General features: G+C 41.0%; 1 protein-coding gene across 1 annotated transcript in view; it reads right to left on the bottom strand.

Moving 5' to 3' along the window:
• Window positions 1-13,988, bottom strand: part of BAALC (BAALC binder of MAP3K1 and KLF4) — a 45,156-nt gene extending 31,168 nt beyond the window's left edge. The window contains 1 exon segment of the mRNA XM_075063182.1: window positions 13,708-13,988. Coding sequence (XP_074919283.1) covers window positions 13,708-13,885 — 178 coding nt within the window. The 5' untranslated portion in view covers window positions 13,886-13,988.
• Window positions 13,989-14,726: the final 738 nt, after the last annotated feature.

Raw genomic sequence — 14,726 nt, 5'->3', positions numbered from 1 at the left:
AAATGTAATCAAAAGTCGGGGGGCTTTCTGTTTACCTGCTGCCGCTGGCTCCGAGTTCAGATGCTGTCCAGAGCGGTTCAGTGCAGCACTCTGGGGATGCTTGCCGAGTGCCAAGTAACGTCGATTCCGTGTCTTCCACGACCTAACCCTAACCCGAGGTTTATCACTATCGAATTTAGCGCTACTCCTCTCGTTTGGGAGGAGTTCCGAAATCGATTTAAGGAGGCGGTTAACTCGATATTAATGATGACGTCGTGTGAACGGATACAGCGTTAAATCGGTATATCAGCCATTAAACCGATTTAAAGTCGCAGTGTAGACCTGGCCTTAGTGAGGCACATGGGGTTTCCTTGAGAATCTCCCATCTGAGTGCTGAAAAGATCCAGCCTTGCTCAGGGCAAGACCTGAAAAGATTACAACTCAAGTTTGTATAACTGCAAAAACAATTTCCCTTCCATCAATTGTGTCAAATATTTAAACTAAAATTTATTCATTAAGGGTTTCTGGTACTTATTTACCAAAAATAAAGAAATAAAAATATTTTGGAGGGGATAGAGGAATATTATTTATTTAGAGGAGCCCATCAGAATACACTAGGTATTTCTGACAAATATATATTTAAATGAACAATATTTTAAAAGAAACAACCCCATAACATGTAAAAATGCTAAATGGCTATGCAGCACAAACTTCCCCCACACGCCCTCAAAAAATTATCCACTTTCCCTATTCATCACCCTTAGCCATATTTGCTTCTGTAGCATCCTTTCCAATATAGGCCACAGACTAGCAGAGCACTTAAACATGTGCTTAATTTTAAGCATGTGTGTAGTGTCATTGACTTCAGTGGATGACCTGAATAATTATAGTCTGGTAGATGTCGCAATCCTAAAGTGCACGCTTAAACACGGGTTCTTTATGGCCAATTATCGGTCCACAGCCATTTTGTTTTAGTAAAAGGACAAGACGGTCTCCATTTTGGGTCAGATTCTTGTTCCTTAAAGGAAAGCCCAAAGGTGTCGTGTGCATCACCCTAGCGTGCCGAGTGCACCCTGTGAGCTGTATACAGACATGTAAGCATGTCTCAAACAAAGAAGTAGCGTGCTTGCCAAGTACAGCTTCTGCTGACATAGAAGGCTCCTGCCCGGAACCTGGAAGGCGAAGGAGCTAGGGGGCCAATCCGGTATCAATACATGTAAAAGGGAAGCAATCTGAGACTGACATGAGTAAAAGCCCCCAGACAAAACTATGTCTCACGCCAGAATCAAGAGGAGCTCCCCAGTGTCAGCTGAAAGGTCTGATCACCCTTCCAGCCAGGTAATCTCCTCTGGATTTTGCCGGCTCGGGTCGTGTCATATTAAACAAGACCACCTCCCCTAATTCACTATGCAATCGATGTTTATGCTGCTGGTCAGCTGTTTTTGGAGTGTGGTATGTATTTTGTAATTTCTGCAAATATTTCTGCTCTTGCCTAACTCCTCCCCCATCTCTACCCCCCTTTTTTATTTCTTGTGTTTACTTTATTCTGCGTATAAGAAAAGCAGTTGATTTTTTTTCCTTTTTCTCTTTTATAACTTATTTTTTGGCCTTGCTTCTTCCTTTTATGTGAAGCAGTGTAGATAAGAGTTAACACGTTGCTCTCCCTAGCCAAAGTGTAGTCTATTCCCGTTGTTAAAATAAACACAGACATTTGGCTTTAAACCAACTCTGTTGTGTCTTATTGGTCCTCCCCCATTAAAACACTACTCGAACCTTACGTGTTGCAGACAGTAGACTGACATCCATCCCAAGTAAGATAATGGACTTGACTGATAAAGAATTAGAGTGTAATATAACACTGCTCTACAGCCAAAATACTTCTGAAATAAATGTAGTCAAACTTTACTAATTCTGGGTCACTGAGAACGAAAATGATGCTTAAAATTGTTGATTGGCTCTAGTCTAGCTGTTGGGCTCCAGACTATAGCAGTGGAATCTCCTGGCAGGTGATGTTAGGGTTTCCATGTTCGTGAACTGTAAAGGATCTTGTCCATTCTTCTTCATGGAAGGTGATCTTGTAGCCTGCACAACATCGATGTGTGATGGCAGCCTCAACATCGTTCACGATCCAGATGTGGAGACGTTCATTGATTCATCGAGAAGAGTCTTAAAGCTGTTTTGCTGCATAATGGCATGTTTTGCATCAATTCCAGTTGGTCATGCAGTCCATATGAAGGAACCTATGATAACATGAAACAACTTTTGAGTGCATAAACTATGACCAACATCAGTGGCAGCTTTGTGGCGATTTGAAGGTTGTTGCTCTCTTGCTTGTCTGCAGACTGGATACACAACGTACTGCTGTTTTCTCTGCGAATGGATAGTCGTGCAAGAGATTCCCACTACATCAAGAAGATTGGCCACTCCGACAGTCATTGGAGCCTGGGAGGAAAAGTGTTCAGCATCCACACTTGTTGAATCAAGGAGATTTTGTTACCACGCTTACACTCAAGCTGGGTCCGATGAAGAACTTTGTCAAGGCTATTGACAAAACACAAGCAGCTTTCAAGTACCTCCATGGAAAATTTCCAAGGTTAAGTGAAGCTAAGATAAAGGAAGGTGCTTTGTTGTCCTCAATTCGTGAACTTCTTCGAGATGATGCATTGACCATGCACTGCGTGCAGGAAGACGCATGGAAAGCCTCCCAGTTAGTGACAATACATTTTCTCGAAAACAACAAGGCAGACAACTACAGGTTGTTGGTGGAAAACCTCCTCAAGGCATCACAAGCTTGGTTGCACATGTCACTAAAGATACATTTTTTGCACTCTCATTCTAGATTTTTTTCCACCGAACTGCGGAGCAGTGAGCGACGAGCACGGCGAGCGATTTCACCAGGACATTGCAACAATGGAGAAACGCTATCAGGGCAAATGAGCCATCAATGCTTGCAGACTATTGCTGGACAGCGACAAGAGATGCTCATTTAATGAATACAAGACAAGCAAAGAAGCGCCGAGTAGACACTGAAATAGGACTAATGTACATAATAGTTTTTTGCTTTTGTTAATACATATTTTATTATATAACCTTTTGTGATTTTTAAGTGTTACATAACAGGACAGGTGAATATTATCAGTAAAGCAACCATAAACACATGAAAGACCTAGGTTTACAATTTTATGATTAAAACTGTACTATCTACACAATATACAGAGACATAAAATAAAACTTAAATCTTGAAACAGTAGCCAATCAGTAATTGTCATATTGAATTCAGCACATCAAATCATAATATACACATTTTATCTCTGAAGCAGGACGACTTCTCAAAAATTGTAGAAGTGTAATTAGAAAACCAGCACAGGTTTATGGAAAATAAACTGTCAATAACTTGATTTTTTTTGAGTTACAATTTGTTGATAAAGATAATAACGCTATGTAATAGATTTTGTAAAGTGTTTACTGATATCACATGACATTTAATAAAAAATTAGAAAGATATAAATTAACATAGTACACATTAATAGGGATTAGAGACTATAGGTCTCAGTGTAACTGTAAATGGGGAATTGTCATGAGTGGGTGTGTTACATTTTTTATAGGACCTACAGAGAAACGAAAATTATCACTGAAAAAGTTTGCAGATGACACAAATTGGAGGAGTGATAAATAATGAAGAGGACAGGTCACTAATAAAGAGTCATTTAGATGGCTTGGTAAACTGGGAGCAAGCAAACAATATGTATTTTAATACAGCTAAATGTAACATATACATCTAGGCACAAAGAATGTTGGCCATACTTACAGGGTAGAGGGCTCTATCCTGGGAAGCAATGACTGAAAAAGACTTGGTGGTCTTGATGAATAATCAGCTGAACATGAGCTCCCAATGTGATGTTCTGAACAAAAGAGATACTGCAATCCTAAGATGCATAAACAATGGAATCTTGAGTAGGATTAGAGAAGTTATTTTACCTCTAAACTTGGTACTGGTGCAACCAGATCTGGAATACTGCATACTGGTAAATTGGAGAGGGTTCAGAGAAGCGCCACAAGAATGATTAATGGATTAGAAACATGGCTTCCAATGATAGACTCAAAGAGCTCCATCTATTTAACAAATAGAAGGTTAAAGGCTGGAAGTTGAAGCTAGACAAATTCAAACAGGAAACAAGGTACAGGTGTAACTTTTTAACAGTTAGGGTAATTAACCACTGGAACAATTTACAAGGGTCGTGGCGGATTCTCTATCACTGACTACTCTTAAATCAAGACTGGATGTTTTTTCTGAAAGATCTGCTCTAGGAATTATTTTGGGGAAGCTCTATGTCCTGTGTTATACCAGAGGTCAGATTAGATGATCACAGTGGTCGCTTCTGGCCTTGGAAGCTATGAATAAATTGAACCAATAGAAAAGCTTTTCAGAAAAATTGGCTTTACCAAGTAAATATTGCTTAAATACTGTCTCTACTCCTCAACCCAAACATTTCTGTTACTTCTACTGATCTACACATTTCCAGCTTCTAATATATAGGTCATTAACATAATGCCATCTTAATTTCACAGAGGTGCTGGTGTCAGTCTGATCGCTGGAGGGATAAAACTGAAAGTGGCATGAAAAATTGCTACACAATATCTGGAGAATGGGATGGATGTTTTCCATTTATGGCCCTGATCCAGCAAAACGATGAATCTATGAACTAGCCACGTGCTTAATATACCGCAAGACCAGAAGAAACCATTGTAACTGTCTAGTCTGACCTCTTGTACAGCACACAATAGAACTTCTCCAAAATAATTCCTGGAACATATCTCTTTGGATATTTTTCTATCTTGGTCGAAAAACTGTCAGTGAACGAGAATCCACCACAACCCTCGTAGGTTGTTCCAAAGGTTGATTACTCTCACTGTTAAAAAGTCATGCTTATTTCCAGCCATTGGATTGTTTTATACCTTTCTATGCTAGACTGAACAGCCTATTATTAAATATTGGTTTCCCACGTAGATAGTTATAGACTGGAATCAAGTCACCCCTTAACTGTCTTTTTGTTAAGTTAAACAGACTGAGCTCTTTGAGTCCTTAACATCCAACTGCCAAAAGCTGGGACTGGATGACAGAGTATGGATCACTCAAAATTGCCCTGTTCTGTTCATTGCCTCTGAAGCATCTGGCATTGGTAACTGTCAGAAGACAGGATACTTTGCTAGATGGAGAATTAGTCTGACCCCGTATGGCCATTCTTATTTTCTTAGTCTATCCTTTAATCATTCTCGTGGCTATTCAATGAACCGTCTCCAACTTATCAACATCATTCTTGAATTGCAGGCACCAGAACTGGACACAGTATTCCAGCTCTTGTTGCACCAGTGCCAAATATAGAGATAAAATAACTTCTTTAATCCTACTCAAGATTCCCCTGATTATGTGTTCCAGAATTGCATTAGCTCTTTTGGTCAGAGCATCATAGTGGGAGCTCATGTTCAGATGATTATCCATCATGGCCCCCAAATCTTCTTTAGTCACTGCTTCCCAGGATAGAGTTCCCCATCCTATAAGTATGGCCTACAATATTGTTCCGAGATGTATAGATTTTCATTTAGTTGTATGAAAATACATATTGTTTGCTTGTGCTCAGCTTCCAAGTTATCCTGACTATTCTAAATAAGTGACCTCCTCCCAAATTTTTGTGTCATCTGCAGACTTTATCAGTGATCATTTTATGTTTTCTTGTAGGTCATTGATAAAAATGTTACATAGCACAGGGCCAAGAACTGATCCCTCCAGAACCCCAATGGAAACACATCTTCTCAATGACTATTCCCCATTCACAGTTACATTTTGAGATCTATCAGTTTTTAATCCATTTAATGTGTGCCATGTTACTTTTATATCATTCTAATTTTTTAATCAGAATGTCACGTGGAACCAAGTCAAATGTGTTACAGAAGTCTAAGGCCATGTCTACACGACGAGATAAAATCGATTTTAGATACGCAATTTCAGTTACGAGAATAGCGTAGCTGAAATCGATTATCTAAAATCGATCTACTCACCCGTCTTCACCGCGCGGGATCGATATGCGCGGCTCGCCATGTCGATTCCGGAACTCTGTTGGGGTTGGTGGAGTTCCGGAATCGATGTAAGCGCGCTCAGGGATCGATATATCGCGTCTAGATGAGACGCGATATATCGATCCCCGAGCAATCGATTGTAACACGCCGATACAGCGCGTCGTATAGACGTGGCCTGAGTACATTACAGCAACACTATTACCCTTATCAACCAATCTTGTAGTCTCATCAAAAAAAGACATTATGTTAGTTTGACAGGATTGATTACCATAAATTCACGTTGATTTGTTTTAATTACATTAATCCCCTTTAATTCCTTATTAATCTATTCCCATTCTATTATCACTCTATTATGCCCAGGATTGATATCAGATAATTACCTATAATTACCTGGGTTATCCCATTTACTTCCCCAGTGCTCCATGACTTATTGAAAATTAACCTTATCAATCAAGTTAGCTCCTCAGCCAGCTCTTTCAAAACTCTTGAGATGCAAGTTATCTAGACCTGCTGATTTTAAAATATCTATCTTTAGTAGCTTCTGCTTAACATTCTCTAGAGATACTGGTGGAATGGTAAGAGTGTTATCATCATATGATGAGACTACATCATCTGTTTTTCCCCAAATAGAGAATATAAATATTTATTGACTATTTCTGCCTTTTCTGCATTATTATTGATAATTCTACCATTATAATTCTGCTAATGGACCAATACCATTGTCAGAATTCTGTTTGTTCCTAATATTTTAAAAACTTTAAAAAATTATCCTTACCTCTGCTAGCCATAAATTTCTCCTTTTGTCCCATTTTTTCCCTTATCAATTTCTACAATGCCTAACTTCTGATTTATATTCCTTACTATCAACTTTCCCTTTCTTCCATTTATTATATAGCTACCTTCATTTCCCTCTAAACTAGGTCGTTGATTTTTTTAAACTAGCATGGCCTTCTTCCCCATTTGTGGCTCTTTGGGCATCTAGTAGGATGTTTTTAAGTGATTCCCAAATTATCTTTCATATTTTTTCTACTTAAATTCTTCCAAAATTACGATTTGGCTCATAATTGTTTTCAGCTTTGTGAAATTGGCCCTATTAAAGCACTGTGTGTGGGGGGCGGGTAGGGAGAGGGAGAGAGGGCTACATTACATTACTGGTCTGAACTTTATTCTGCTTGCACATTATAAATGCAATCAAGTCATGATCATTTGTACCTAAGCTACCATTAACTTTTATTTATGTGATCAGTTCCTCTTTATCTGCTAGGACAACGTCTAATTTAAAAATAAATGTAAATATAAGTTAGGCTACAAAGTGGAAACCTTAACTGGATTCCAAGTTGAATGCTATCTATATCTATCTATATCTATATATTTGAATGAAGAATGCAAATATTCAATGTAGTGCAAATTCCAGTGGGTTCGCTCCCATCATTTATTGCACACTATATCCAGTTACCTATTCTTTTCATCTACTGCCATTTAAGGTTATTTATAATTCCCTGATTCATGGGCTGAATTAAAGATGTGGTTTGTTTTTGGCAGGAAAACCGAGGGAGAAAGGTCGTTATGCTGTGCATCAGTGTTATTTCTTTTTGGTCCCTGCAGTACTTCCCATCAATCTTTGGTGGACAGTCTGTGAAAAATTGAATTTGCTATCACTGAACTAAGAGGTACATATGTGAATGACGTATTCGGATTAATTCCTCTGAAGCAGCAGGGTCTTACACTCTTTCAGATTGCTTTTGGCTTGCTTTTACATTTAATACTTTGTTTGTACTTACAGTACTGGCAGCACAGAGGTTTATTTATATGTTCTTCCCTGGGTGCTGAATATTCTGCAAGCTCTGGTGCCATTCAAAGCCTATCTGGAGAACATCCCCATCAAATCATGATTTTAAGGAACAGATTTGCAAAGGGGTCTCAATCCATAAACTATTCCAATTCATCCTTTTATGCATGCACAAACATCTGTACTAACCCACTGTACAAATAAAATTTACATAGGTTTTGCATATTACCTGCATGCATAGATATTAATGCTTGAGAAGTGTGTCTACTCAACTTTGCGTACACATAAAGTGGCACTTTCTGAAAACTTGACACCATTTTCCTAGCATTTCTTCTTCCTTTCTTCCTCCTCCCTTTTACTCTCTTCTTCATTGCTGAGAACTGGGCCTGTTCAATACAATATATCCCCAGCAGAAGTTATGGGTAATGGAAATTGAAAGAGCATGTAGAATAAAATCCGTTGACAATAAAAAATGGACCACATTATCTAGTAATTTAATAGAACAGTTACGTTTATACTAAAGTTCTGGAACACATCTACACTCAGTAAAGATGTCCTAATTATCCACTGGTCACTACAACACTTGACTGTAATAAAATCACCCCTTCCTATTAAGCGATTAAACATCAGAGTAATTATTATGACATATTCCTTATATATTCCAGGGTTTAAATGAACATAAGAGGTGGGGGGAGGAAAAGACAGGTATAAGAACATAGAGCGGGGTATTGATATGCCTTTATTATGCATTACCGAACCTGGACACTGCATTAATGAGCTCTCTAGCAGAAACTGTTTATTGTAAAGTATATTAAAAGATATAATGATTTAATAAAGCATCTTTCTTTTTCACAAGATGAAAATTTCATTTGCAACCTGATGGTTGTTTCCTCACTTATGTTAAACTTTTAATTTCATGTTTACCTGGTGAATGGAACAGCAGATGATTGCCGCTGTGGTTATAACCAATACTGCTCTGTTGTTATGGCAACTAGTGTTCAAACAGCCCTGGTTTTCTACAGCTCCTTTCACTCAGTTTCTCCTACTGTAAAGCAACACACAAGGGAAGGGCAACTTTCAGAAACTTCCATAAAAAATTTGGCCAGTGCTTTGAACCCCTTTTTATTTCAAGTATGCTGAATCTTAAGCAGGAATCCTCAGCCTAATTGCCAAGGTGATATCTATCAGCCTTTCCTGGTGCTGTGAGTGATCACACATTTGTAGAACAACTATATCATTCTCCAGTTAGTATTTTACTTAAGTAAATGCAACAGAACAATTTTTTTTTTCAAAAATACACACAAATGCATCTAAATAGAGACAATTATGCCAAATACCAGTCTGATATTGTTGGTTAGCTGATCTTAATTTATTAATTTTTTGGTGTCACTGTTGAGTTTTCCCTCCTATTATTCTGGTGGAATTTCCCTAACATGTTCATGAAGGGCCCAATCCTGATCCTGTTTAAATGAATGGACATTTTGGCCAATGATTTCAGAAGAAGGATTCAGCCCACGGTATATACATTTTTCTGCTAATAAGTCTATTTTTTGTGGCTGTCCACTGACAGTAGGCACCTTTGCTAATGTCATGAAAATGTTTTCCTCTACAGCAGAGGTTCTCAGACTGTGGTCTGTGGACCACCAGTGGTCCATGAGCTCCATTCAGGTGGTCTGCAGATAGTTCCCTCTAAGGTGCGTGTCTGTGCAGCCACACACGAGAGAATGAAGGGCTACCCACCTAATTAGTGGAGCTGCGCAGGCATGGCTTCACTAATCAGGTTCCTGGACCTGGAGAAGATGCACATGTAAGGTGAGGTGGTGGTCTTGGGGGGAATAGGAGGTAGGTGGGATGGAGCAGTGGGGTAAGAAGAGGGGCTGGAGGGAATTTGGGATGTGCAGGGCTGCAGCGGCCAGAGTAAAAGGCGACTTTCCCCAGCTCCAGGACTGCGGCTGCCAGGGAAAGATGGTCCTCCTTCCCAGCCCCAGCTCTGGGGCTGCTGTGGTGGGGAAGAGACCCCCGCTCCTTTCCAGCCCCAGCTTCGGAGCTGCTGCAGTGGGGGAGAGAGGGAGAGACCCCCACACTTCTTCCCAGCCCCAGCTTGGAGGCTGCCACGCATTAGAAAGGTAAGACTACTGGTATTAATATGAGTTGTGTGTTTTAATTTGTAGAACAAAAAAACATTAATTAAGGGGTTTTTTATATAGTGCTTTTATCCAAAGCACTTTACAATAGTTAGCTAACAGTACAAACAACATTTCGAAAGATCATTATGTGGTCCACTGAGACCCTCAGCAATTTTCAGGTGGCCCATGAAAAAAAGTTTGAGAACCACTGCTTTACAGTATGTCAGGCTGATTTGCATAAAATATACTGTGGATAATGTTCTTTGATATGTCACAACTGTAAAGTATACAAAAACTAATACAGAAAGGTTTATTTGCTTTTTCAAGTCAAACAACAAAATTACTCAAGTAATTAAAAATAAGTCTTACTTGTATCAATGAACTAGTGTTTGACTGAGGTACAGAATAAGAGTTCTGAGTCAATCAATATGCAGCTTTTCAGCTCTGCTACAATAGATGTGCTCTTAACTTAGTTTCTTGGTCATTTAAAGATGAATTGTTATTCCTAATGCAGCAGCACCCTCGGACAAGATTTGGACCCCATGGTGCTAGATGCTGTAAAAACACATAGTAAGAGCCAGTATCTGCCCTGAGGAGCTGTCAATCAAAAGGGACAGATCATGACTATATGACCTTTTGAGCAAGAGGCAGCATTTTGTTTTATTAGTCAAAGTCATTTTCTGGAATAAGCAAAAACTGAGTTTAACATGGCTGCTGGTTTAGGAGTGGGAATAGAATGACTTAAAAGAAGCTACCTCTGAGTAATAATACTGAGTTTGGTTTCAGCTGTAATTTAGTTAATGGACCTCTTAACGGTTTTTGATGGGGGTTTGTGTTTTGCAGTTAATAGACTGTTTACGTATACACTAGATGTTTATCACAGTTTTTGCAGCAAGTTATTCATAAATATGAACTGAGACATTACAGTTTTGGTGGTTATTTGAAAATTATTTATCCTGTGGTTTTCTTGTGAGGGATTAGCCTATTGGTGACTGAGTCTGATCCTATAAACCCTTACTCGTGCAGTTCCACTGAAGTTAATCAGGCAACTAAAGTGAGAAGAACCAAATGTAAGGAGTTGCATGATGAAGCCCTATGTGTTTCTATGGAAAAATAGTACTGTTATTATTCCCAACTATAGCCCAAGCATTGGCAGAGGCTTGGGAAACAAAGATTCTATGACAAGTTCTTAGCTTACAATGAAATGGAGGCTCTTATCAGTGTTCTGCTAGAAAATCTCATTTCTCACTACTGGAAACCACTCATCCTAAGTTTAGACAAGTTTGTCTTTTAAAAGGTTTCTTTCAATTTCATCACCTGCAATGCTTAATAATGTTACCTGTATTTTTATCTCTCTCTCCCTCTTCAATATGAAAGGCTGTTTGGTGCTATCAAAGGCTCAGCTTTGGACTTTCATGAATTGCTACTGAATATATTCTACCATTGTTATGATCCTGGTCAGAGCACAGAGGATCTGTTCTTTTACAGTTTTCAATATTTCACTTACTGGTTTATAACAATTAATATTGTTCTGTATTTACTCTTGTGAGAAATACAGAGATGTTCAAATTTATTAGTTTATTTAAACATTCATGTTAAAAAGATGTAAAAAGACTGATAAATAACCTAAAGAAAATAAACTAAAACAGGAAGAAAGGGAAGGTGAAATATGGAGGGGGGCAGAAGATTTAAAAAAAGATATACAGTAATGAATTGCAATTTTATTTAATAAAAAGTTATGCCAAAATGTTATGAAATATCATAGGTTTGTCTACACACACATTTATCTATAGTGCAAGTACATAAATAGAGCTAAATATACTGTCAGAAAGAAGGATGTACTAGCATTCTGAAAATATTTTTGACAGATATTAATGCCAAAGAAGGAGGTAGATTATTTATTGTGGTACATGGGAGTATTACCAGGAATGACAGGGTAACCAAGAAAGGGAAAATCCAGGTTTGAATATTAGGAAAAATTCCTGACAGTGAGATATAACTAAGAAATAGCCTCCCAATAGAATTAAGTTAACTCATTATTATTATTGCAGTGTTTGTTCTGTGATAATACCTAAAATGTAGTAGGAGCAACCCTGTCTCATACTGGCACATCACCCCAAGAACTTACCATATCGAAGGAGGTGGTGGTAGTTCCATTGGTTGGAGCATTTACAACTTGAGTGGACAAAACACTAAAATACATATATTAGAGAGACAAGATGGGTGAAGTAATAGCTGACCTGAAGAAGAGCTCCATGTAGCTCCAAAGCCTGTCTCTCCCACCAACAGAAGTTGGTCCAATAAGAGGTATTACCTCACCTATCTTGTCTCTGTAATATCCTGGGGCCAACACAGCTCCAACAATACAGAAAAATGTGTTGTAAGAACAATCCCAGACTGCCAGAAAAACAGAAGAATAACTTAAGTGTTTTCTCTTTCTTGTCTCTATGATCCCATAGGCAGATTGAAATGCCCTGAGAATCTAATTTATCTAACACTTGCATATTGAATCTCACCTCCCCTTTCTCTCTCATCCTGTCTTTCCCCATTGTAAATTCTTAGATCCACTGCTGGTTAACAATGTCACAAATGTTAAAAATAAAAAGTCAAAATTGCAGGTCAATTGCCTTATTTCACACTGTTAGGTCAATTTCATTTTCTGCAATGTCATGGTCCATTGAATTTTATTTTCAGAGGGGTTTTAAAGAAGGGAGGGTTGGCTGATTTGTGCCACTTTTAAAATATACTCCTCAATGCCTTGTTTTGCATGGTCATTTATTCTGCACCAAGAGACCATACAGCCACATTCTCTTCCAGTGGGATTATCACAAAACTAATGCCATTTATATGTTCTCTCTCAAAAAATTAAGCATCATTATCAAAGTGTGGTAGGTAGAGAACAATCTTTTTTCTAATAAAAGCCCAGGAATGTGAAAGTTCCTCCTTTTCTCCATGTCCACTGGAAACTACAAGAAACTATATAGGTTATGAGGCAGTGAAGGGGTTTTTTTGATACACGGTGCAGTGCTCTGTACAATTCCGAAGTTTTTAAAGTGCAGACTTAGATGCCTGCATTTCCTAATAGGCGTAAAAAAGCATCTTTTCCCAAGGGGAAAAAGAGAAATAGACTATATATAATACCGCTTTGGTGCTAGTTGCAAACCCGTGTCCACGCATTTGATTAAACTCTTAACAGAACAATAAAGAGATTCAGACAGGCCGTTTGTGGAGGGTGGATTCAAATATCTTGTGTTTCACATAAGTGAGGACATTTTCTATGTGCCAGATGTTAGGCTTCAGCGGGAATTTCCAATAACTGGGGCTAGCTTAATTGGGGCAGTACCGTGGTATACTCGTGCGAGACAGAAAGGGCCCATACTTCACAGATCGCTAGGAACAAGCGAGCTCCCGACCCCTCGCTTTTGTCTGATCGCGATGTACAAATGCTGTTCGCCGGCCAGGTTCGCAGCAGATCAGCCGGAGCCGCTGGTTTAAAGCCGCTTGTCCTGCCGACCCAGGGTCTGCGGCTCACGAACACGGGGCTCCCCCGGGGCAGATGCTAGGAGCTGTGCCCGCTCCTAGGCTCCGGAGGGAAGGGGGGACGATGGCTGGCCAGCCAACCGGCCCCAGCTCAGAGCCGGCGGAGTAGCCCAGCTCGCCCCGGGGACCGAGCAGGAGATGAGGGGCTTTGGCTGCGGCCCCGGGGACCCCCCCAGCCCAGGCCAGCCCAGCACTCACCCGGGTGCGGCGCGCCCTGGTCCCGCAGTCCGGCCTCGGCGCGGGTGCTCTCGTGGCCGCAGGCCGGCGGCGGGGGCTCGGTGTCGGTGTTCGTCAGCCAGGTGGACTCGGTCTCGCGGGTCCAGCTCTCGTAGTAGCGCGGCTCGATGGCATCGGCTCGGCTCCCCCCGCAGCCCATCCTGCCGGCACCGGGACTGCTCGGCTGCAGCCCAGCGCCCCGGGCGCGGCCAGCACCGCGTCCCGCCTCCGCCAGCCAGCCAGGGGGCCGAGACCCCGCGGGGCGCCGCTCCCGTCCTCCCCGCTGTGCTCTCTGCCAGGCAGCTACCCCTCCCTTCCTCTCCTCCCCCTCCGGCTGCTCGGCCTTACAGTCTCCCGCCTCCCCCGCCCGACAGCCCCGCTGCTCCCTCCCCGCCGTCTGCGCCTCCTCTCTCTCTCCCCGGGATTTCCTGGCGGGAGAGTGGCTCCGTGCAGCCCCGGCACACGCGGCAGTGCCTGCGGGGACGCCTCTGGAAGAGGCTCCTCAGCGATTTGTCTGATCTCCGCAACTCCTCAGTTTCCAGCCCATGAAGAGGCGGGGATGGGAGAAAGCAGCAGCCCAGAGATGCTGGTTCCCTACATTAACGGGTGATGCAGTGTTAGTATTTGGGACTGGCCAAAACAAACCTTGTGCGCCCGGGCGCCCCATTTCATAAACCCACCCTTCCTTTTCCTAGCATCCAGGGCAACAGCGACTGGCTCCCTATTGCTGCATTAACTCGGTTGCTGCTGTTAAAGAGGCAACGTTTGTAATTCAGTCCACAGTAATCAGCCCTTTAATACCAGCCACCACTCCACAGTTCCTTCGTGCCCTGGAATGATCAGTGATTTTCCTAGGACCCCCCCCCCGGGGGGGGTGTACACCCCCCCCGAATTTCCCCAACACCCCCCCTAGTTTTGTGAGCTAGTTACATACCAATTTAGTGACTGTTTGGAAATCTGAATTTAAACTGAAACATTAATACACACTTTAAAAGCTTATA

Source organism: Chelonoidis abingdonii, chromosome 2, assembly GCF_003597395.2.
Source record: "Chelonoidis abingdonii isolate Lonesome George chromosome 2, CheloAbing_2.0, whole genome shotgun sequence".
NCBI classification, from domain to species: Eukaryota; Metazoa; Chordata; order Testudines; family Testudinidae; genus Chelonoidis; species Chelonoidis abingdonii.
This window is presented reverse-complemented; position numbering and strand designations above follow the sequence as displayed.